This window comes from Orcinus orca, chromosome 18 (assembly GCF_937001465.1).
Source record: "Orcinus orca chromosome 18, mOrcOrc1.1, whole genome shotgun sequence".
Taxonomy (NCBI): domain Eukaryota; kingdom Metazoa; phylum Chordata; class Mammalia; order Artiodactyla; family Delphinidae; genus Orcinus; species Orcinus orca.
The window spans coordinates 57,413,407-57,438,848 of record NC_064576.1 but is presented as its reverse complement, the minus strand read 5'-3'; the positions used below and the strand labels follow the sequence as shown (position 1 = coordinate 57,438,848).

The window sequence follows — 25,442 nt, the reverse complement described above, 5'->3', positions numbered from 1 at the left end:
GGTCCTTCCTCAGCTTTGATTCTTAAGAGGACAGAAAGATGAGACAGAGGAAGCAGCAGAAGAAACTACTGTACATTTAAGTTTATAGTTGGGAATAAGCAAAAACCAAGAGATTTCACATGCTAAATTTCAGAAAAATAACTATAAGCGTTCATCTAAAGAGCATATGGAGGTTTTTAAGAAAGAAATTACCTAGCAGCAAGCAGTGAGGGGTGCGGTTGGGGGGTCTGCATGTGTGCATGTGTCCACGCACATGCATGTTGGGGGACACATTAACACAGACACGTACTGGGAGAAGGTCTAAAGGGCATAAGATATCAAAACCTTAATAAATCTAATAGTCTATCCAAACTTGGAATAGCATATTTTTATCTGTACTGCAAATAAAACTGGGCAACAGGTTCATTTAAAACACTTAAGAAATAACCACAACTAACACAAAATCAAAAATGTTCTAGAAATAGAAACAGCTTTGGGAAAGATCACTGGTGTTCTCCTTACTTGGTGCAAGTAATATATCCTTCTTTCTCCAGCTCCCCCCGCCCCCCCCCGCAAAAAAAAAGATGTCCTAGAAAGACTTTAACTACAGTTTCAAATGTTCACAACTTTTAATTAGGACCTCTGTCTTGAGACATTTAAAACAATCAAATATCCTTAGAAATAATGCTGCCATTCACCTGCTGTGCAGTTTCAATTCTTTCTTCTTCCATTTCTAAGGAGGTGAATCCCTTCAAGAGAATGTCTTCTGTAGATTCAGGCACTACTGAAGTCTGTGCAATGGGCAGCGACTGGGATGTTAAATTGCACAAGTCTTCAATTGGGAGCTTGAAAAAAAAAAAGAGCCACAAAGATATTCAAATAACTTGAAAATTCTCTAAACTTAACTCAAGATTGGTATTCCACCTCAGGTGTTTTGAAAGAGAAAGAAATGTTTTCTGTTAAATCGTCTGATGTTAACAAGCGCCATATGATACTAACACTTAGAACCAGGTTCTCTCTATATTAAATGCTGGTCTCAAAATATAAACATGACACCAATACCCAACCATTTGCAAAGTATGGTTTTTGAGTTACCTTTTGAAAACTGGTGGTGAATCTGTACTAATCCACACACCTTTTCCTACTGGAACTTCTTGGGAACTAGCACCAAGGCAAAGGCAAAACCTGCACGCTAATGAAAGCAGCCGGCCCTCTCCATTATCAACACAAAAGCCTCACCTCATTAATAGAAAACAGAAAACAAATCGTACCCAAGAATCAACTACCAACAACTATATCCCCTTCTACTATTTCTACACTGTTGCCACACTTCACCCACGTCTTCTTGCCGACAAATTCTGAAATTACAACTGAAAAGAAAGAATTTCAGAATTTCCCATCAGCTTCAGAAGAGCCTCACCTTGAGGCCATCAGACCTACAATACTGTCTAGTTTGCCATTACTAAAGATATTCCAGGTGTTCATTTACCTAGGGTCATACAGGCAAGCTGTTTTTGGACTTAAAAGAAAGGGAGTGTGAATGCTGGGGAAGGTAAAAGGGTGGAATTATTTCGTTTAAATCCCAGTTTATGCCCTTAAGGCATGACATCTAAGGTCCAGCAATAAAAGACCTTAATCCAAGGCCTTAGGAAATTGCCTCCTGTCTATTTTTCTAGATACAGAAATTTCAGCTGAAGACAGTATTTTCTCTTCAAAGCTAAAATAAAATAAGCTAGATGCAAAATGCACCATCATTAACTTAGAAATACAACACTTTAAATATGGGGGGAGGGAATTCCCTGGCAGTCCAGTGGTTAGGAGTCAGTGCTTTCACTGCTGTGGGCCCAGGTTTGATCCCTGGTCTGGGAACTAAGATTCTGAGAGCAGTGCGGCATCAAAAAGAAAGAGAGAGACACACAAAAAGAGAGAGAGAAAGAAAGAGAAAAAGAAAGAAAGAAAGAAAGGAAGGAAGAAAGAAGGGGTGAGAGAGAGAAAGAGGAAGGGAGGGAGGAAGGGAGGGAGGGAGGGAGGGAGGAAGGAAGGAAGGAAGGAAGGAAGGAAGGAAGGAGAGGGCAGAGAGAGAGAAAGAGGAAGGCAGGGAGGGAGGGAAGAGGGAGGGAAGGGAGGGAGGGAGGGAGGAAGGGAGGGAGGGAGGAAGGGAGGGAGGGAGGAAGGGAGGGAGGGAGGAAGGGAGGGAGGGAGGAAGGGAGGGAGGGAGGAGGGAAGGGAGGAAGGAAGGAAGGAAGGAAGGAAGCAAGGGAGGGAGGGAGGGAGGGAGGGAGGGAGGGAGGGAGTTTTGTGTCTGGGTTAAAGTGGGGCTGCACCTTCGGGCGCAGTAAAGCACATCACAGTGCAGCCTGGTTTGAACCCTGCTCACTTAATAAGCGTGTTACAACGGGCAAATCACATAATGCTTCTAAATCTCTATTTCTTCTCTGTAAAACAGGAATTACATTATCTGTATCATGAGGCCATTGTGAAATGAAGAAAACACAGGTGTAAGAAAGCAGGCTCCTTGGACCACTGGGAAGCTGCAGACAGAAAAAAAGTGTTCAGAAAGGTCCTCAATCTGCTTTCTCCCAGGAGGGTCCTGGATGTACAGAGATACGTCTTACTAAGGGCATCATTGTTCAACATAAACTCTTCCTGAATGGTGACACAATCCCTGAAGAGAAAAGGACTGTTGGGCAGGAAGAATTAAGTTTCTGAAATCTGATGAGAATCTATCTTGACTCTAACGTGTCACCAGCAACTGTGTGCTGCCACCAGAGGTTCTGAGGACAGAGGAAGCTGAGCTGAGCTAAGCCTACCTGCTCACGCTCTGTGCGAGTTACCAACAACAAGCTGTCTCCTCGGAGACAATGCTACGTGTATTTAGCATAACGCCTGCCAAATAATACACACGATCAAGCGGAGCCGCTTCTATTTATCATATTACTATTCCTACTCATTAGTAGTAACAAAGTAAATTTGTTTCTTTTAATTTATTTATTTTTATTGAAGTATAGTTGATTTACAATGTTGTGTTAGTTTCTTGTGTACAGCAAAGTGATTCAGAAATATGTGTGTGTATATATATATATATTCTTTTTCAGATTCTTTTCCATTATAGGTTATTACAAGATATTGAATATAGTTCCCTGTGCTACACAGTAAATCCTTGTTGTTTATCTATTTTATATATAGTAGTTTGTACTTATTAGTCCCAAACTCCTTATTTATCCCTCCCCCACTTTCACCTTTGGTAACCATAAGTTTGTTTACTATGTCTGTGAGTCTGTTTCTGTTTTGTAAATAAGTATTTGTACCACTTTTTAGATTCCACATATAAGTGATATCATATGATATTTCTCTTTCTCTGTCTGACTGACTTAGTATGATAATCTCTAGGTCCATCCATGTTGCTGCAAATGGAATTATTTTATTCTTTTTTATGGCTGAGTAATTGTATATATGTGCCACATCTTCTTTATCCATTCCTCTGTCGATGGACACTTAGGTTGCTTCCATGTCTTGGCTATTGTAAATAGAGCGGCTCTGAATGTTGGGATGCATGTATCTTTTCAAAGTAGAGTTTTCTCCTGATACATGCCCAGGAGTGGGATTGTTGGATCAAATGGTAACTCTATTTTTAGTCTTTTAAGGAACCCCCATACTGTTTTGCATAGTGTCTGCACCAATTTACATTCCCATCAACAGTGTAGGAGGGTTCCCTTTTTACAGTAAGTAAATTTACAAATCAGAATCTATACTGCTTCTTGGGAACAGAATCGTCTAAGTTACCTTTACAAAATTATAGTTTATTAGTAGTAAAATTTAGTTATATATGAACAGATAATGACAAAATTCAAACACATAATTCTATCAGCACTGTTTACCTGACACCTAAGGAGGAAAAGGGAGAGAGACATAGATCAGGTACAGATTTGAAAAATACACCAGAAAGCACATGGAGACTAGGCTAAAAGAATGCTAGACAGAGTGTTGCTTGCACCTTAATAATAAGAAAAAGACAAATAATCTACAAAATCAGGTTCTTGAAGCCATCAGAGAGTTGAGGTTCCAGAGTAACTAAGTAGCTTAAAATCTAGAAAAAGATGGGTATCTCCAGGCAGAGACAGAGTGAGAGCACAGGCTTACCGTGGCAGATTATGGAAAAAGAGATGACAAATGCCACACAAGTAGGTAAGAATTAGGCTAAAATTTCTTTCAAATAACTAAATGCTACAGGACGGGTGAGTACAGAATGCTTGGAAGTCACAGACACAAGGGGAATTTGCACCCACTCACATGGTCTTCACGGACCTCCACCAGGTGCTCATGAGGAAGAATGAGGACTGGTGGTGCAGGCTTAGAAGAGGAGGGGTCTGGGGAAAGTGGGGCACAAAGCCCCATCCAGACCCTTCTCCCCAGTGGAACAAAATCTTAAGACACTGAAAAAAGGACAGCAAGCCCTATCAACCCTAGAGCACAGGGGAGAACACACTACAGCTGGGGAAAGGGAAAAGAAAACAACCATTACCCCTGGAGGAGAGGCAAGAAAGAACCCAAGACCCAGAACATCAGAGGTCTCCTACTGCCAGAGGAGGGCAGAGTCAGTAAGAAACTCCACCCCTGAGTCCCAGGGGCAAAGGCCTGCCTAAGACTGAGACTGGACGCAGATGATAGAAAACACCCACCTACCACCACCAGGCTATAGAGCGCCAGCAATGCTCTCCTGTGGGAGGGGCAAGAGCACAGACACCCTCTGAGACACAGGCGCACAGCACACCAAAAGCTGAGAGTTGAGAAGGAAGGTTAAGAAGACCCTGCAGTAGCCCAGCCCCAATGCTAGGCAAAAAGTAATGAAAGAGAAGTCTGAAGCCAGTGGTAAACTAAAGGCAACCAGAACAAAAACAAAACACAAATCTAGCCCACTAACCCAAACCTCCACACTAATGACCTAACAGAGTAAGTGTATTCATTTCCAGGCATTCACACTATTTTCCTCATTCTCAAATGTCCTGCATACAATGTACAGTATTTGACCAAAAGTTACATTAAACAGCAAGGAAAATAACCCAGCTCATTGTCAAGAAACGAAGCACTCAACAGAGCCAGACTCAAGAGATGATCTGGATATTGGAACTATATAACTGCGACTAATACGTCAAAGGCTCTGGTATGAAATATAAATAAAATGAATGAACAGACGCAGAAGTTAAGCAGAAAGATAAAAACTATACATGTCCAACAGAAATGCTGGAAATAACCATTACTGTAACAGGTGAAGAATACCTGCCATAGACTCATCAGTACACTCAACACAGCTAAGGAAAGAATCAGTGAACTTGAAGGTAGGTCAATAAAAATCACCCAAAATTAAACATAAAGAAGAAACAGAGTGGACAAATAAAAACTGAACACAACATCCAAGAACTGTGGGATGGTATAAAATGATCTAATATATGTGTAATCTGAATCTCAAAATAAGGAGAGAGAGAGAGAACAGGGTAGAAGAAATATTTAAAGAGATAATAGTTGAGAAGTTTCCAAAAATAATGAAAGACACAATGCTACAATTCTGAACTCAGAAAATCCCAAGCAGAATGCACATGCATGTGTGCGTGTGCACACACACACACCACCCCTAGACACATCACATTCAAACTCAGAGAGAAAATCAAAAGTCATAGAGAAAACCTTAAGGCAGTCAGAGAGAAAAAGATACATTATATACAGGGGAACAAAAATAAGAATTAAAGCAGACTTATCAGAAATCAGGGGACTTCCCTGGTGGTCCAGTGGGTAAGACTCCGAGCTCCCAATGCAGGGGGCCTGGGTTCGATCCCTGGTCGGGGAACTAAATCCCACATGCATGCCGCAACTAAGAGTTCACATACCACAACCAAGAAGCCCGCATGCCACAACTAAGACCTGGCACAGCCAAAATGAATAAATAATTTTTTTTAAGCTGCTTTTTAAAAGCTTATGAGGGAGTTCCCTGGTGGTCTAGTGGTTAGGACTCGGCGCTTTCACTGCCATGGCATGGGTTTAATTCCTGGTCGGAGAAATGAGATCCCGCAAGCCACTCAGCGTAGCCAGAATAAAAAAAAAAAAAAAATTAAAAAAGTAAAAGCTTATGAGAAGATGCTCCCATTAGGTACATTTGCCCAGCTGTCTTCTTTTCTCAAAGCACCTGGAAGAGAATGGCAAATCAAGAAGGGTGTGTTGCAGGGAGATGGGCTCGGTGCTTTGTGACCACCTAGAGGGGTGGGATAGGGAGACACAAGAGGGAGGGGATATGGGGATACATGTTTATGCATAGCTGATTCACTGTGTTATACAGCAGAAACTAACACACCATTGTAAAGCAATTATACTCCAATAAAGGTGTTAAAAAAAATAAAATAATATAAATGGTAGAACTATTTAAAAAAAAGGGTGTGCTGGTGTCACAAACTTTCCTGTTCTGACTACTCTTTCACTCCTGAAGAGATGCTGACCGAATGCCTCTGGCTTACTCGCACTGTCCTGGCTTCCAGATGGAGCAGACATTTACCACCAGAAAGAGAAGAGCAGAGACCTAGGCTCCTGGTTGGTCCTGGATAGCTACTGTACAGCTTACACAAATGGGGACACTAACATATTAAATACTAATTACAATAAACTATCAAGCCTTGCCTGACCAGCTGAGCAGCTCCAGGAAAAAACAAGCAAATATACCTTTCTCTCCCAAACTTTACTTCTTGCACAGCTCTGGGTTGGAGAAAATCACTTCTGTAATCAATCTAACAAATTCATTCCCTAAATGAAACCTGACGTTACCTACTCTGTTTGCAGCAAATCACTGAAGAGGTATAGATGGAGTCTCAGAACCTTCCTCCAGGCACCTAACCTCTTCTTTTCTTACCTTTGGTCTGAGTGACACCTACACAGTACCAGCTCAGGGTCATAACATTCTAATCTATTCTTTTAAGGTAATAATCATTTGGGGAGAAAAGCACATGAATAATATAATACTGGCAGGTAGCTTGCTGTGTGCACTTTATATACTTCATTTAGTTCTCACAACTCCCTGTGATCCAAGTACTATTATAATCCCCATTTTATAAAGAAGAAAACAGGTTCAGAGAAGTTAAGTATCATGTCTAAGGCCACACAAACTTTAGGAAAACAACAACTGTAACAGTAAATTACAGGTAAATTTCAGGATAAATTATCTCAGCATTTTATCAAGAATTATTAAACTCAGCAGAAAGAAAAAGGCCCTCACTACTAAAAAAATTTGCCCTGGCTACAAGAAACCAGTCTACTTAATATTCTACTGCAAATTTTCTTATCTAACACCAAATAAAAAGGTATATAAGGCTAGTTCTCCTAAATAAAAAGGAAAGCTATAAACAGCTTCATGATATTTGCTCAGTTAGCTGGCCTCTTGCTATGCAACTAACTCGCCCAGTTCCAGGTGCTCAGGATGTAATTTATCTCCTGAAAATTGTGAAACACTACAGGAAACCCTTTACAGGTTTTTATTTTGGTCAGACCAAATAAAAATTGAGGCATTCTTTCTCAGTGCCAGTGTTAAAAGAGTGGTAACGGATAAAAAATTCAATTCCAAAGTCTTCCCACCAGACATATAAAGGAAAAAGAGGGCTGTCGAAAGCTGAAGAGCAATGAGAAATTCCCCCTCAAAGATTCCAGGATGGATAAATAAAAGGCTGGTATTTCATTCTCACAGCAATCCAATGCCAAGGCTGCATGTACCAGAAGACCTTCACTGAACCCTTGAACTTGTCAAGCTCATCCCCTACCCAGGGCTTTGCACTGCTTTTTCCTCCAGCTGGAAGGTTATTTCTCTAGTCTTTGCAAGACTGGCTTCTTGTTTTCCATCATGAGCTCTTGCCTTAGGTGGTTACTTTCTTAGAAAGGCCTTCCCTCTTTATCTAAAAGGGCACACCTCATTCCCTGGTGTCATACCATCCTGTTTGATTTTCCTTATATCCTGGACGACTGTCTGAACTTACCTTCTTTGTTCTTTTTCACATGCTCATAATCACCATAATTATGTCAGCTCCTTGAGGCTAGGGATCTTGTTTTTATCTTTCTGTTCCCCCATTCCTAGCCCCGGGCAGGCACATAATATATGTTAAATGACTGCATGGGGCTAATGGTAGGTATTATGTTGCATAAATATCAAATAATGGGGTGAAAATGAAGAGATCTCTTTTACTTCACTCCAAACCCTTTCCTTCATGCTCAGTGGGAATAATAATATTTTATGGCCCAAGACATTAAAAATAAAATGGGTTACTTTGCTTATGGAATACATTCAGCACAGGTACTGTGATGCCCAAGCATCTTGCTTTGGTGAGAGGCCAAATCAATTATAAACAGACTGAAATATTTATAGAGCAAACAACTTCTATTGCCCAGAGCATAAAAGACTCTGATAGCCACGCCAAAACAAATTTCCAACTGCTTCCTCATTTATTTCAAACACACTTCCAGCACAGAATCCTAGAGGTGGACAGAGAAACCCAAGAAAGAACACCTGTACTTTATGGCAGAGTGTGCAACGGCGAAAAGTGGCGAGAACTTTCAAACCAAAGTTCTTAACCTCTGAAGTGTGAGGGCAGAAAAAGTTTAAGTCTCTAAACTCAGTCTGCCTTTGGACACAACCGTGTAAAGAGAATGCTTCCAACATCAAAAGTAACCATCAGTGCTAATAAAATAATAACCGCCTAAACCCAGCCCTCAAAACTAGAAGAAGTCTGTCAAATATCTGACTACTCATAAAATGTACTTCTTGCTATTATAACTAATTGAATTGAATCACACAAGCAGTATCAGGGATAATATCCCAATGGCAATTAGGATTAAAAACGTTGACACTGAAACCGACAACCAGCATTATCTAATCATGTACTGACCCAGCTTTCAAAGAAAAATTTTTATTGCTTTGCTATAAGTCAAATATAAATCGGATCTCCCACAACCTGCACTTGATCGAGAGCTCATTGCTCAATGTGCGATGAATGAAGCTGTCACCCGGAATCAACTTTGGTCTCCCCAAGTGCCCCTATGGAAAAAGGAAGCTGGGCTATTCATTAAGGTGGTAAACAAATACCAACAGGAGGCTGTGCTGAAGTAAAGCACTTCGGGGTTCAGTGTCTTCTCCTTCCGGGAGAGGGTGGGCAGCAGGACTATGCCTCGCTAACACCAGGGACACCCGGGGCAAGATGCCCGGGGCAAGGCTCCCGAACAACCGCCCCACGCCGCAGGGGGCGGGCTGGGTGCTGGCGGCCAGCCCCCCCGCAGCCGTCCCCACGCCGGAGGGGAGAGTCGGCGGTCCGGGACAACGTGAGGCCTGACAGTCCGGGAAGGTGAGGGGCCTCTCCCACCGGAGCCGACACTGTGATGCGGAGGAGAGGAGAGACCCTGGACAAGGGTCTGCAAGGTCGGGGTCCGCCGGCGCGCCCGCGGAGTAGCCCAGCCCAGCTCCCGCCCGTCACCTCACCTCGGCGGGTACGGGCAGGTCCTCGGCCGCCGCCTTCAACTCCAGCACCGAGTCCGTCTGCCGGTCGGTCAGTGGCGCTGTCGTGTCCGGTCTCCCATCCCAAAGAGCCAGCTTCTCCCGAGCGTCCCGCTCCGCCGCCGCCTCCGGCTGCAGTAGCAGCGCCGCCTCCGCCATTGCCGCCGCCCCAGCGGCCCGCAGCAGCAGAGGGGAGGTGGGAACCCCGACAGACAGATGTCCGGGGCACTTCCGGGAGAACCGGGTCTTCCAGCACTGCACCGGCGGCGGGGCGGGGCGAACCGGAATACCCTGACCCCGGAAACGCTTCCCCGCGCGTGGGCGGGACTGAGGCCAGGACTGACGTGGCTTTAAACGGGGTACAAGTATTTCCGGTTGGGATGTAAACGGAGAGGGCGAAGGATATAGGCCCTAACGGAAATAGACATGCCCCTACCAGAAGTCCCTTCCTCAACATCAATAACTTTATTGTTAATATTGTTACTGACAACTGTGTTCAGTGACCCTGCCGGCAGGGGCCTTCGTGAGCCGCAGCATCTACTGCTTCTTTCTGCTCACAGCCTGGTAGTCTGCGTTAGGTGTGTGGAGTGATTTCCGTGTTGACATGTTGCCAGTTTTCACAACTTTTCAAACATCAACAATTCCGCTGTTAGAAATCTAATTTATGAAAAGACATAAAAACTCAAAGATTTATATATATCAGACATCATAAATAGTATCAAATAACCACCTGAACGTCCAACATTGAAGAACTGGATCAATAATTCATGGCACAGACGTGTAATTGGAATACTGTTCTGCCATTTAAATCATGTTGTAGATTTCAACAACAAAATAAATAATGATTGTATTGGGTCATAACCTGTAGAATAAATACCCATGAGTCCATACTGATATAAATAAATGACTGAATAAATAAATAGGGGAGAAGAGACAACACCACCTTACTGAAGAATTCCAATCAATAAATGTAGAAAGAATGAGGGGAAAGAAATCATTAAGGATACTACAGTAACGACTATAGCAGGCAAAATCTAAGGATGGATGCTAAAATTAGTGGGTGAAAGTCTGAGGAGAAACAGAAATTTGCATGGCATCTCTCCAAGATATTTATTAATGGGGGGAGGGGAGGGTGGCTGTTAACTTTACAGTAGAGAAACCTGGAAGACATTCCCCCTTAACCAAATGATCAAGGTCAGCAGCATCACCATGAAACTCCTAATATGATATATCAAGAAGCACACAATATTTCTTTTGTGATATTCTTGCCAGAAATGCAAAACCACATTCTAATTATGAGAAAACATCAAACAAATTCAAATTGATGGACATCCTACAAAACAATTCACGAGTACTCTTCAAAAGTGTCAAAGTCAAAAAAAAAAAGTGTCGAAGTCATAAAAGACAAGGAAAGACCAAGGAAATGTTACATTTTGGGAATGAGGGAGACATGACAAGCAGATGCAATGTGGGAGCCTGGATTGGATCTTGCGTCAGAAAAGGGAGAACTATAGAATAAAATATAGATATCCAAATAAGGTCTACAGTTTAGACGATAGTAGTGTACCAAAGTTAATTTCCCAGTTTTGATTGTTGTATATGATATAGTTATGTAAGATGATAACATGAGGGGAAGCTGGATGAAGGGCATATCTGAATTCTGTAATACTTTTACAGCTTTTCTAAAGTCTAAAATTATCTCAAAGTCAAGAGTTAAAATTCTCATGTTGTAGAAAGTATTTATCTCCTTGGAGAAATGATATAATTGAGAAGAATGAAACAGTGTATCATCCTATTGACCAAAGGAAACACTTCCAAAATATTCATAGATGGTTAGAATTACTAATAATTATTTTCTTCCTTTTCTTTTTTTTTTTCAATGAGTTTTGCATCTAAGCATAAGGGTGTTTGTTTTAATTGGTATACCTAAAACACACTTCCTCCTTTTCAGGCCAGGTTGATTCCAAAAATCTCAGAAATGAAGTTTATCCTGTTGAGTTTTGTGATGATAATTCTTCACCAAATATCATCCTTCAAGGGCCAAATATAAGCATCTTCTCTCACAAATGTGCTTCTACTGCAGATATTCCTAAACCTATAATCATGCTACTTTCTTCTAAACATTATGTTTAATTTCTTAAAATATTTTTACCAACTGGTGATTCATGATGCTAAAGGGATGCAGTGTAGGTCATGGCACTCACAGAAAAGATTTGGGACAAGGCTGAATGTCTAATCAGCTGCTGTGAGGGCAAATGAAGGGAGAGAAGGGTAGATATTCAACACCATAATGCCTGGACTATTCCTGAATTGAAGAACTGGAGCTAAGGGAGGTCAGCAAAGATCCAGCAGTCACCAGCTGGCCCTGCAGGGTGGGGGAGAGACAACAGCAATGAAGCAGTAACTGCAGTGTTCCTGGGGTGTTCTCATTGCAGAACACTAGCATAGAAGTATATATATTTAAACGATGCACTTGTTGCTCAAAATACAGTGGAAAGGGTAGTATACAATATGCTGAACTCTGCTTCAGACTCTAGGGCTCTTTTCTGTATGGACAAATACTATCTAGTGTGCCCCATCCCCAGAAGTAGTACAAATTTCCTATAATGGATCTACTTTTATACTCTGTATTACAAGTCAAATTTCTTCCTGTTTCCAGCTGGTGATTAGCTTGTTCCCAGAAGCACTAGATGTCATGACAAACACAACTGCAGCTTTAATTTTCTACTGTAATTTTTTTTTGACCGCACCTCACGGCTTCAAGGATTCTCAGTTCCTCGACCAGGGATTGAACCTGGGTCACGGTGGTGAAAGCGCCAAATTCTAACCACTAGACCACCAGGGAACTCCCTCTACTGTCATTTTTAACAATATTATTTATTTGATTCAAGTATTTATAAGTGTTCCCATAGAAATGTTCAAGTTGATATAGTAAACACTCATATAGCATGTATCTGTACATATGCATGTACATATAAGGCACACATGTATTCATATCGTGTGTGCATGAAAAAAAGAGAGAGAAATGAGCAGACAGGATTACATAGGCTATCTCGGGAAAAGGACGAAGATGAGGTCAGAGGAGTCTCATCCCCAAGTGATCAAGGTCCCATATCATAGTAGATGACATTTTGTTTGTAAGGTGTTATTCAGATTTCCCTCTTGATCTCTTGATTGAAACCCTGTAAGGCAGGTTATTCTCCCATTTAGATTTAAGCAAATGAAACACAGGATGATGAAGTGAGACATCAAAAACATTTGGGAAGGTGAAGGAAAAGACCACTTTTCTACACTCTTTCTAGAGGGAAACTTGCCAACACCTATCAAATCACAGGCTAGACGCAGGGAGATCAGCTCGGTGGTTTGTGACCACCTAGAGGGGTGGGATAGGGAGGGTGCGAGGGAGGGAGACGCAAGAGGGAAGAGAAATGGGGACATATGTATATGTATAACTGATTCACTTTGTTATAAAGCAGAAACTAACACACCATTGTAAAGCAATTATACTCCAATAAAGATGTTAAAAAAAACCCAAAAACACAGGCTAGAGAAATGAAGAGAGGATAGCTCTTTGATCCAGCAATTCTGTACCTGAGAATCTATCCTAGAGAAATTTACATATTAAAAAAAATAGTAGTACCTACACAGGATAGTTTGCAATGGAGAAAAAGTGGACACAACCTAAATGTTTTTCAATGGGGAAATGGTTTAGTTTCTATTATTTATTGCTACCTAACAAACTAACCCCAAAATCATGCCCTAAACGAACCACCACTTTGTTCTTATCTTTCATAATCTTGCAGGTCAGGAATTTCTAGAGGGCACATCAGAAAAGACTCCTCCCTGCTCACCATGTCTGGAGCCACAGCTGGGGAAACACAAATGGCTGCAGGCTGGACAGCTGGGGTCTGGCTGTGCATCTCTGCATCCTCGTGAAGTCTCAGAGCTGGTCCACTGGGTCTCTTAAGTGTGAAGACCTCAGAGTATCTGGATGTGGCTCAGGGCTCGAAGAGATGGTTCCCACTTCTGCCCTTGCATCAGAAGTCACAGAAGGTCATTTCTGCTGCACTCCACCAAGCGAGTCACTATAGTCAGGCCAGATTCAAGGGGAAGGATTGACTCTTCTTAATGCGGGGAGTAGTTAAGAATGGGCAGCTTTTTTTTTTTTTCAGGCTGCGCTGCCTGGATTGCAGGATCTTAGTTCCCCGACGAGGGACTGAACCTGTACCCTCGGCAGTGAAAGTACGGAGTCCCCATCACTGGACCACCAGGGAATTCCCTAATTTGTGTTTCAATGTTACGTTAAGAATGCATAATGTTTTACAACGTATGTGCAACTATTATTGCAGACCTGTCATAAACAGAAAAGTCTGCTTGTGGGATATATTAAAATATATATCTTGTGAGGATAGATAGATAATCTTGCAATAGTTTGAGGAGACTTTCAGAAAAGGGTAGAGGAAAGCTTTCCTGACAGGGATTTGTGACTGCCTGCTGACATTAAGAACATGAGTTTAGGGCTTCCCTGGTGGCGCAGTAGTTGAGAATCTGCCTGCCAATGCAGGGAACACGGGTTCGAGCCCTGGTCTGGGAGGATCCCACATGCTGTGGAGCAACTGGGCCCGTGAGCCACACTACTGAGCCTGCGTGTCTGGAGCTTCTGCTCTGCAACGAGAGGCCGCGACAGTGAGAGGCCCGTGCACCGCGATGAAGAGTGGCCCCCGCTAGCCGCAACTAGAGAAAGCCCTCGCACAGAAATGAAGACCCAACACAGCCATAAATAAATAAATAAGTAAATAAATAAATAATTTTTTTAAAAGAACATAAGTGTAAACATCACAGGAGCCTGGAAACTGAGCAACAGCTGGGCCAACTGTAGAGGAAAGAAAGGAAAGCTAGAGGCACAGAGGACTTCAGGGGATTGACCAAGTGTTGGAAACCACTCCACTGGCTTCTGCTGGTATTAATTCCCCACTCGGTGCTCATTCAGCTCGCGAACCCCTGCCAGGAACCAGAAGGTTACACTTACAGAACATGTAAATGAATATGTACTAGCAGTAAATCTAAGATAAACAAACCCTGACACAAGGTCTGAAGTGGTTCCCCCCTCCTCCCGAAGTAGGTTCCCCCCCCCCTTCCTTCTCCTCTTGGCTGGGATGAAGGGAGAGGAGGTATCTGTCACCTTTGGAGGTCTCCTGGGGGGAAGACAGGGTTTCCAGACTTCTGTTTTAAAACTAACAGTCTGGTATATGAGGGGTGTTTTGTTTTTGATGAATAAAAACAAAACCACCAAAAAGCAAAAACATCTTCTTTTTCAAATTAAATAGCTTTCACGATTATGTCATGGCATAACGGGCATTCCCCCGGAATAACCTAGATCCTGCATTTTAAAATTTTCATTTGCAGGTTTTTATCAGGTGTGGCTGGCATTTTGTTGAATCCAACCGACAGCTTTCAACAGGGGAAGGAGGAGAAAACAATGTTCTGAACTTTCTCCTTCCATTTCTCTCACTTCCTTACTGGGACGTGAGCCTGCTAGAGAACTGTGGGTGAGCCTCAAGACCAGGGCTGCCATGGTTTCTGTGGCCTTGGGTCCTAGCCTCCCTCCCGCCGCCCTTCCCCAAGTGTGAGCATTTGTGGTTGGCGGCTCCGGGAGGACACGGGGGCCGCTGATGATCGGCGGGCGCCAGGTGCTAGTGGGTCTGTGGCCAGCTCACCGCAACAGCCCCGCAGAGCCCCAGTCCTTTCCGGGCCGGAGCTGCGACTCGGGCCCCACCGACCTGGGAACAGGCTGCTGGGGGTCACTCCTGTCCCTGTCGCAGAAGGCAGACCCCAGGCGGCCATGACCCGGCTCCCCGCTGGAGAACGCAGACAGCAGTCAGCACCCTGGCCTAGGGCCTCTTTGGTTTATTCGTTCCACAAGTGATGGTTGGGCTGAATTGTTCATATCCATGAGGCTGGCCCCAGGGTCAGCGGTCCAGGGTGCTCACCAGCCTTTGCCTATCCTCGTGTTGGTGCTGACAACAGTGTTTAACAGCCCGGCCCCGGAGCCTAACCACCCAAGGGTATGTACCCTGCTTACCTTCCCCAGGTGAACATGGGCAACTAGAAACCCTGTGCCTCAGTGTCCTGATGTGAAAATGTGCACTGAATAAAATAATAAAAGTACTTGCCCTTTGGATGTGTGGTGAGGATAGCACAAGATGATCTGTGGGAAAGCCCTAGAATGACACAGGGCGGGTGCTCAGTAAGGTACTGGAGAGGAAGAGAGTGGGGAGGAGAAGAGGGAGAGAGTTAGGAGAAACTTTCAAGTAGTTTAGATTTTAATCCCTCTGGAATTCTGCAGGCTGATCTTCCAAAGTCTCTAGGACTTGAGTGCAGCTGTACCTCTGCCTGTGGGGATCTTTAAGAAACATCAAGCACGTTCCAAGGACAACTTCCTCAGCTGCTTACAAACCATTTTTCTGTGCCACATCCCAGACGATTGGATCCACTGCCAGCAGCTCCAGGGGTCTATTTCCACCTGGTTCTCAGGTGGGGTGGGGCTCCAGATGGAAGTTCACTGGATTGAGAAGCCCTGATTCTGATGACACACCACCTTCCCCAGGCCCCATAAGGAATCGCTGTCATACAGCAGGGACATCCAAAGCGTGTGCCTTGTGTCTGAGCCAACAACAGTTAAGGAGACCCGTTTCTACTCTTCCATGGGGTCAGAGCAGCTAGAAGCAGCTTTGTGGTGATCTTGACAGTCTCCAGCTAAGGTCACAGTGACTTCAGGCTTTATCCCCAGGGAACAAATAGCACAAACCAGTGGCTGGCTGTGTTCCCAAATAAGGGCTCTTTGACCTTTTAAGAAGAGAATTCAGAACTGGCAGAGAATCTGAAGATCATATAATCAAACCTTTCATTCCACAGATGAGCAAACTGAGGCGTACAGAGAGGAGATGACGAGGTGACCAGTCCAAAGTCCTACAGGTGGTTAATGTTAAAGTCAGGACTAGAACTTAGACAAGCTGACTTCTGGGGCTGAGGCTCTTTGTACAACCCCCGAGTTCTCCCAAGCTGAGTAATGCACAAAGCCCTTTTAAAAAACCGCAGACCCCAATGTTGATGTAAATATATTATGTTGCTCAAGTATAAAAAGAAAACTTGACCTAAGCTTTGTATGTTTACATTAAAATGGATTTATAAGTTACATATCACTAGAAGTGTGGATGATACTGTCTTGCTGGAAAACGAAATTGCTGTTGGCAGCACGAAGATGGTGCTGACTGCTACCACACAGCTGCTTTGGGGTTCACGCGCTTATGTTACACCGGTAACACGCTCAATCCCCTGACATTCGAATCACCAGGAAGCCTTCACTCAGGCTGTATCCCTACCATCATTTTGCCTTTAATGGGCTTGTACATACCATTTGCATATAGATCAATCCCTGTTCTTCTTTAATAGCTTAATTAAAATAGTCTAAATACACACATCAGGAGGGTGGTGGGGTGAAGGTGAAATCACGTGGCAATCCTAAGACAATCATGTCGATGATTCAGAAAAAAAAAAATATATATATATATATGTTTAAGTATAGGAAATGAAAATATATACTTAAAAAACTGTCCACAGGCTCTGGTTTTAGAAATGCCGCACATTATATCCTGCTACCCTAAAGGCATAGAAAGATAGTCGTGAAACTTCCCTATTACCTTCTGTAAATGTCCCCAGAGCCATAACTTTGCTTCTTAAGACTTCATCTATTAATGTCTTAGCATAGGCCTGTGAGGGACTTCTCTGGTGGTCCAGTGGGTAGGACTCCGAGCTCCCAATGCAGGGGGCCTGGGTTCAATCCCTGGTCAGGGAACTAGATCCCGCATGCATGCCGCAACTAAGAAGTCCGCATGCTGCAAGTAAAAGCTCCCGCATGCCACAATGAAGACCCCACGTGCCGCAACTAAGACCAGCAAAAATAAACAAATAAATAATAAATATTTAAAAAAAAAAAAGAATAGGCCTGTGGAAAAAATACCCTAAGGGACAAGAGGCAAGGATGTTCCAGGTCAGGGATGGAAGGAGAAAGCGGAGGAGATGGAGATCGGGATCCCAAGACCTCCTTCCAGTGCGTACTTCAAGTCTCACCTCAGTCAGTCCCACTCAATTTTAACTCAGGAGGAAGTTGGTGAATATTATTACTATTATCTTTATTTAATGAGTGAAGAACTGAATCCCAGGAAGGTTTGTGACCTGTTCAGGATAATGGTTAGTAAAGGGCAGACATGTCATCGGAACCAGGATTCCTGACAAGACTTTCTCTTTCTCCTTTACACTAATATTATGAAAGGGAGTCACATGAAGATGGACATTTAAACCCATTAGTGCTTTTCTGTAATAGGGCATTTTAGCAAGCATGAGCCCCGAGGGTGAGCATTACAGGCTTGAAGGAATGCCTCTAAGAGGAAAAGGCTTGAAGCTTTGATAGGTTCTGTTCTACTATGAGGCAGGAGTAGTTCAAGCGCCAAAACACTAAATCATAGCATCGATGAGGAGGAAAGATAAAACATCAGGCTTCTCCCATCATGCTCCATTTCACTTCATTGCTTACAATGAAGTCACAAAATGAAATGATTTAAAAGAAAAAACTTCTTATGCCACCTGCATGTCTGCAACTCCCTCCTGAATTTTCAGAGCATGTTCATTTGAAATTGCTGAATTTCTTCACGTCCAATCCTCCAACTTATTACCAGAATCACTTCTCTTGGTGTTGGTTTTTATAGTTTCATCAAGTATTTGAAGATGTTTCCCTTTTCAAATTACTTCCTTGCTTACTTACTGTATCAATTTCTCATTCACACATCAGTGAACTGCATAAATCACTTTAAATCTTGACAATTTATTTAAATAGTACGTTGGGCTCTATTTCATAACAGAAGAATTGCTTCCTTAGATCAGACAAATGGTCCCTCGGCTTACAATTTAGGATATTTTGAATCAAGGCATATTTTGAAGAAAGGCATAATTACCTGTCAAGATTTCAACCTCAAAAAGCTATGAACTGCATTTTTGCTAGTAAGAAAATGAAAAGAAATGGAATAAAAAGCATTATTACATTACGGTGATAAAAATAAACACTGGCAACATTGGTAAAACATCTTTGGAAACATCATTAGCTTTATAATATTCATTTTTTTACTTCTTCTTTGGGATTCTTTCAAAAATGATAATCTTATATATATATATATATATATATATATATATATATATATATATATATTTTGGCGGTGGTACGCGGGCCTCTCACTGTTGTGGCCTCTCCCGTTGCAGAGCACAGGCTCTGGACGCGCAGGCTCAGCGGCCATGACTCACGGGCCCAGCCGCTCCGCGGCATGTGGGATCCTCCCGGACCGGGGCACGAGCCCGTGTCCCCTGCATCGCCAGGCGGACTCTCAACCACTGCGCCACCAGGGAAGCCCTTAAATATTTTTTTTAAAAAGCTTCAGACTCTGCAGTTCAGCTCACCCTCCAGAGCTCCCCTCCAGATCAGGTTGAAAGCAGAACTTAACACCACATTCCCGTGCAGCAACTTCTCCATCCTTATCTTGCTTCCTTCCCTCCCTTCCTCCCTTCCTTCCTTCCCACCCTCAATAAATCATGAGTACACACACACACACACACACACACAATAAATTAAGTTAAAAAAAATAAAAAAGCTTTATGCAGAAAGCTGTTCATCACAGGCTACTAACAAACATTTGTAAGCAATTTACATACAGAACTATGGTAAATTTGTTTGATGGCCTACTAAGACAGTGATTTTAAATTGTTTAAATTTTACTGGTATTTTTGTTTTTATATATTTTTAAATGAGTATGTGTTACTTATAATGATGGCATATATTAATTATTCCTATATATTTTTATGTTGTTGGCATGTGTATAGCATTAGGGATATCAAAACATAACCAATTACCCATTTATTCATTAGCTCATCCACTTATCGAAATCTTTGGTGTGTACTTACTAGGTGCCATATGGTGTGCTGGTCTGAGTCTTAAAAACTAAATAAGAACATTTCGTGCCTTCAAGAAGCTTACAATCTAGTAAGACAAGCCGACAAATGCTGGAAAGTATATTACGATTTGAGGTGCAGTCCCACTGGAATAAGCATAATTACATATTACAGAAAGCACAGAAGAAAAACATTGAATCCATTCTTGGAAGATCAGGGTAGGTGTCCTAGAGGAAGGGACCTCTAAGCACAGTGTCTGGCATATAGTCAATGCTCAATAAGTGTATTTTGAATGAATTGGCATCTGAAGGAAAATAGGACAAAGAAGGAGAAACCCTTTTAAGCCAGAGGGAAATAGGTGAGCTAAGGCCTAGAAGTGAGAATATACCACATTTTTAGGAAGTCAAAAATTTTACAATATGGCTGGAATTTGGAGTTGCAGGTGGAAAGGTGACGAGACAGGAAGCCAAAGAAGTGAGTAGTGACGAGACCAGGAAACCCCTGGGCGCCATGCTAAGGAGTCTGGCCTCTGTACTGAGGAGACTGGGTAGTGAGGACACTGTCAGATTGGCTGCAGAAAGGTCCTTGATAGGATGACGTGTGTATTGACAGGCCAGACCAGAGGTGTGGACATAGAGTGGAGGCTGTTTCAGCAACTAGAAGGCCTGAACTCAGGAGTGTTAATGGAGATGGTGAAAGGAAGATGAACAGAAGAGATATTAAGATAAAATCCACAGGGCTTGAGGTTTCCTTGAATTGAAATAAAATGCCCAGAGAGGGGTCAGGGTGTCTGGCAGCAAATGGAAGTGGTGTGGGATAGACAGACAGCATCAAGCATGAGCCGTTCCTAAAGGCGTCAGTATGGGGCTCAGGCTCCCACGGCAGGTAGTTCTACTGCATCACTGCCTTGCCCTCAAACCACACCTATGGCATCACTGGGATTTCCCTATGGCCAGCTGACAGAGGAAGAAAAAACTTAGCCTGGTTTATAGATGGTTCTGAACAATATATAGGTACCAACCAGGAGTGGACTGCTGCAGTGTGCCAGCTCCAGTTAGGAGTGTCACTGGAAAATAACTGGGAGGGAAAGAAAATCTGACCACTCAGACTTCAAACAGTACCTTTGTACTACCAGGGCCGGAAGTCTTGAATCTATGACCATGGTCAAGGTGGTGAGTCTCCATTACCTCCCCAGAGTTACTACATCTACACCCTGCTCTATGCTTTTGGGTGATGGCTCCTTGAATGTGGATTGGATTACTCAGGTCTCTTTACTTTCTATTTTCCAGTTGGATTATTCAGTGAAAATAGCGGCAGGAAATTGGAGAGGGAGCGAGAACAGGGTATTTTTTCATGCTCTCCCTGTTTCTCTGCTGTGTCACTGGCCATAGCTGTGTCCTTCTATGATCACAGTTCCAGCCCAATGGCCCCTCCTCCACAACTGCAACTTGCACTAGGCTCTGGTGACTTGATTTCCTAGCCTTGCCTCTTAAACAACCAACGTACCAAAGAAGGCACAAGGGAAATTAGAAATTCTTAGAGATAAATGAAAGTGAAACACAACTTTACAACTTAAGCAACTAGAAGAAGAAGAACGAACTAAACCCAAAGCTAGCAGAATGAAGGAAATAATAAAGATTAGAGCAGAGACAGATTAAATAGAGAATGGAGAAAATACATGAAACCAAAACTTGGTTCTTTGAAAAAATTAACGAAATTCACAAACCTTTAGCTAGATGGACTAAGAAAAGAAACAGAGGACTAAAATTACTAAAATCAAAAATGAAAACAGGGACATTACTACCAATTCTACAGAAATAAAAATGATTATAAGAGACTACTATGAATAATGGTACATCAGCAAATTGGATAATCTAGATGAAATGGACAAATTCCTAGAAACAGAAAACCTACCAAGACTAAGTCAGGAAGAAATAGAAAATCTGAATAGACCTATTACTAGTAAGGAGATTGAATCAGTAATTTAAAAATCTCCTAACAGGACTTCCCTGGTGGTCCAGGCGTTAAGAGTCCACCTTCCAATGCAGGGTATGTGGGTTCGATCCCTGGTTGGGGAGCTAAGATCCCACATGCCTCAGGAAAACTAAGCCCGAGTGCCACAACTACTGAGCACGTGGGCCACAAGAGAGCCCACACGCTCTGGATCCCGTGCGCCACAACTAGAGAGAAGCCCACGTGCTGCAACGAGGAGCCCAAGCACAACGAAGATCCTGCCTGCCGCAACGAAGACCCGACGCAGCCAAAAAAAAAAAAAACAAATATTAAAAAAAAGGAAATGACTAGAGGGATTAATAATAAATTTAAAATAACAAAGAACTTGAGTAGACATTTCTGCATAGAAGATATACAAATGGCCAATAAGAACAGCAAAAGATGCTCAACATCACTAATTATTAGGGAAATGCAAATCAGAACTACAATGCGATACCACCTCACATCCATTAGGATGGTTACTATCAAATAGCAAACAAGTGTTAGCAAGGATGTAGAGGAAGTGGAACCCTTACGCACCACTGGTGAGAATGTAAACCAGTACAATCGGTGTGGAAAACAGTATGCAGCTCCTCAAAAAATTAAAAATAGAATTACCGTATGACCCAGCAATTCCACTTCTGGGTATATGATCAAAAGGACTGAAAGCAGAGTCTCAAAGAGATATTCATACACTCATATTTACAGCAGCATTATTTACAACAGCTAAAACATGCAAACAGCCCAAGTGTCCACCAACGGATGAATGAATAAGCAAACTGTGGCATAAAGGTATAACAGAATTATTATTCAGCCTTAAATAAAAGGAAATTCCGCAATACGCTAAAACATGGATGAACCCCGAGGACATCCTAGAGACTGAAAGTAGAATGGGAGTTGCCAGGGGCTGGGAGGAGGAGAGAAAACGGGGACTTCTTATTTAATGGATATAGAGTTCAGTCCCACAAGATGAAAAGTTATGGGGATGGATGGTGGTGCACTTAATGTCACAAAACTGTACACTTAAAAATGGTTAAAATGGTAAATTTTTAAATGAATATCTTACCACAATTTAAAAAAAATTAATATCAGCCTGAACTGAACACTAGCTGACAGAGATTTTGAGTGTCATAAGAGAAACTGGGTAAATAAAGCAGTCAGTGGGAAATACTACATGCAGTGATCTCAACCCAATTCTCAGACTCCTTGGTGACCTTAAGATCACATTTATTACATAAGAATCCCAGAAGTAATGAGCAAATCTTAGTAAGTTGCTTCCATTTAACACGGCAAGTATTTTTGGTATTATCTACTCTGCGCAAATTATTATGCTAAAAAAGCACAAAGCAGTGCAGCAAATTAAAAAAGTGATGAAGGAATTCCCTGGCGGTCCAGTGGTTAGGACTCTGCACTTCCACTGCAGGGGGCACGGGTTCGATCCCTGGCCGGGGAACTAAGATTCCGCATGCTGCACAGGCCAAAAAAAGAGGTTAAATAGTGATGCAATTCAAGATGAAACAGTTTTTGGATGTTCGTAACCCAGGCATTAACTGTAAGATGCAGACTCCTTTTAAGTCTAGAATCATTGGAACTCTCACACATACATTCAGTGGACAGAGGTAATAACTTATATTTAGTCAGCTTCTCTTTCCGTAAAGAATTGTGGGGTGTTTCAGAAATATATTTGCAAGATTATAACTGATGAAGCAAAACCTCTTAAATGAAAATGTAGTTGTCACTCTACCACATGATGCAATGAAAACAAATATAATTTGAAAATCAGTATGTAAGAGGGAGACTAATAATTATATAAAATACTCCAGGAGTTCGGAGGCTCAGTATGTATTCCACATGATACACCACTCTTCTAGAGGTTTCTCCTCACTGTCAAAAAAAAAAAAGTTAAAAAACTTTTTAATTATAGAAGTATTAAGTTCATTGAGGAACTAAAGAAGTAGTTAAAAACTGAAATAAACGGCAAAAGTTTCCCATTTAAACTTTCAGCTCAATTTTATGTTTGACATTTAGTATACTTTTAGAAACACAGTATAGTTAAAATATAAGTAGAATATTATATATACTGCAACTCTCACTTTCCCCCCAATTCCCTTCACTTAGATGTCACTTGGACATCTATATTCCAAGCTAGTCCTTTTTAAGATTTTGTTTTCAACAGCAGAATATCAGTTTTCAAACCAACCAATACAATTATGCATAAAGAAAATATTAATAATTTTCTATCCTGTGATGGCAAAATTTTGTGTCAATCTGACCCGGCCACAGTGCCCAGTTGTATGGCAAACACAGGTCTAGGTGTTGCCATGAAGGTATTGGTAGCCCTGAATAACATCTACCATCAGCTGACTTTAAGATTACACTCCATAATATGCGTGTGCCTCATTCAATCAGTTAAAGATCTTAGGAGGGAAAAACTGATTTCCCAGAGAAGGAATTCTGACTCAAGACTAAAAGAGAGGGAATTCCCTGGCGGTCCAGTTGTCAGAACTTTCACTACCGTGACCTGGGTTCGCTCCCTGGTTGCGGGGTTGGGCGGGGGGAACTAAAAGTCCCACCAGCCATGCAGCACAGCCCAAAAAACAACAAAGACAAACGCTGCCTGAGTTTCCAGTCTGCTGGCCCAACTGCCCTACAGATTTTAGCCTTGCCAGCCTCCACAATCACATAAGTCTATTCCGTAAAATGAATCATGTGTGGGCACACACACTCAGCCCACTGATCTGTCTTTCCCTGGAGAACCCTAATACACAACCTTTATATCCATTCCCTCCTTACATAAGTTTATGCTTTTTTTTCCCTAAGAGATGCGTTCATGATACACCAAGAAGTTTGCATCTCAACTTTTTCCTACGTAATAGCATATCATGGACATCTTCCCAGGTCAGCAGGCTGAGACGTAACTCATTCTTCTCAAGAGCCATGTGATAAGCCACCGTATAGATTATTATTTCAGCAAGGGACATATAGACATAGGGAGTTGCCAGTTTTTTGCTCTTGGTTACATGATTTACATCAAGCTTTCAATAAACAGATTTATCCATGCCTTTGTCTTATATTCCCATGCTTTGTTGCAGGCTGGAGATACTTGTAATCTATCAAAACTTTACCATCAGTTTTTCTCAGCTGTCCATTTAAAATTAAATCGCCTGGGACTTCCCTGGGGAAGCAATGGTTAAGAATCTGCCTGCCAACGCAGGGGACACGGGTTCGATCCCTGGTCCGGGAAGATCCCACATGCCGTGGAGCAACTAAGCCTGTGCACCACAACTACTGAACCTGCGCTCTACAGCCCTCGAGCCACAACTACTGAGCCCACGTGCCACAACTACTGAAGCCCACGCACCTAGAGCCCATGCTCCGCAACAAGAGAAGCCACCGCAATGAGAAGCCCACGCACCTCAATGAAGAGTAGCCCCCGCTCGCCGCAACTAGAGAAAGCCCATGCGAAGCAGCAAAGACCCAACGTGGCCCAAAAAAAAAAAAAAAAAGTAGCCTGGATTTCATGCCTAATGCTTCTAACAGGTGCCCTGATCCAGTGGGACATGAGTTCTCCAGGCATTTAAGGCTCCCTCTTTTTGCCAATTCTGTTTTTTCAATAGACCACTGTGTTTTAACTCAAATATTAAGACAGGCACCTTGAAAACATTTTCAAATAAAAAAATAATGAACCACGTTTGCATTTCATTCACTGGCTGTTTTATACCAACCAGAGGTATCTCTGCCTGGCCCACAGTTAACCAAGGATCCCGGCTCCGCCTCTAGCCAACACCAGATGCTAGAAGAAGGACTGAGGGGTCCTGAAATTTCAAGGCACTGATGGCGTACCACTGGTGTTCTGAATCTCCAAGGTGCCTTGCCCAGCAAGCCCACGAACCGAATTCACTGGCCTCTACTGAAGTGCAGAGTGTTTCATAGACTGGGAGGCCACACAGGTCTCTAGGCA

The 25,442-nt window shown here is 42.6% G+C and overlaps 2 protein-coding genes across 5 annotated transcripts in view; both read right to left on the bottom strand.

Annotated features, from left to right (window-relative positions):
• Positions 1 to 9,798, bottom strand: part of COG3 (component of oligomeric golgi complex 3) — a 57,375-nt gene extending 47,577 nt beyond the window's left edge. Inside the window, exons 1-2 of one of the 3 annotated variants that reach the window (XM_033436779.2) lie at positions 9,479 to 9,798; positions 678 to 824 (exon numbers count right to left, since the gene is read on the bottom strand). In XM_033436779.2, coding sequence (XP_033292670.1) covers positions 678 to 824; positions 9,479 to 9,652 — 321 coding nt within the window. In that variant the 5' untranslated portion in view covers positions 9,653 to 9,798. Of the gene's footprint in view, positions 1 to 677; positions 825 to 9,478 lie in introns of those variants that run through there. The other 2 variants (XM_004274578.4, XM_033436780.2) reach the window with 2 other exon arrangements.
• Positions 9,799 to 23,095: 13,297 nt separating this feature from the next.
• The window catches only part of SLC25A30 (solute carrier family 25 member 30), a 29,630-nt gene continuing 27,283 nt past the window's right edge, over positions 23,096 to 25,442 (bottom strand). For both annotated transcript variants that reach the window (XM_004274577.4, XM_033436778.2), the window contains one exon: positions 23,096 to 23,365. Coding sequence is in view for 1 of the 2 variants with exons in the window: in XM_033436778.2 (XP_033292669.1) it covers positions 23,363 to 23,365 (3 nt within the window). In the remaining variant the exon portion in view is untranslated. The remainder of the gene's footprint in view (positions 23,366 to 25,442) is intronic.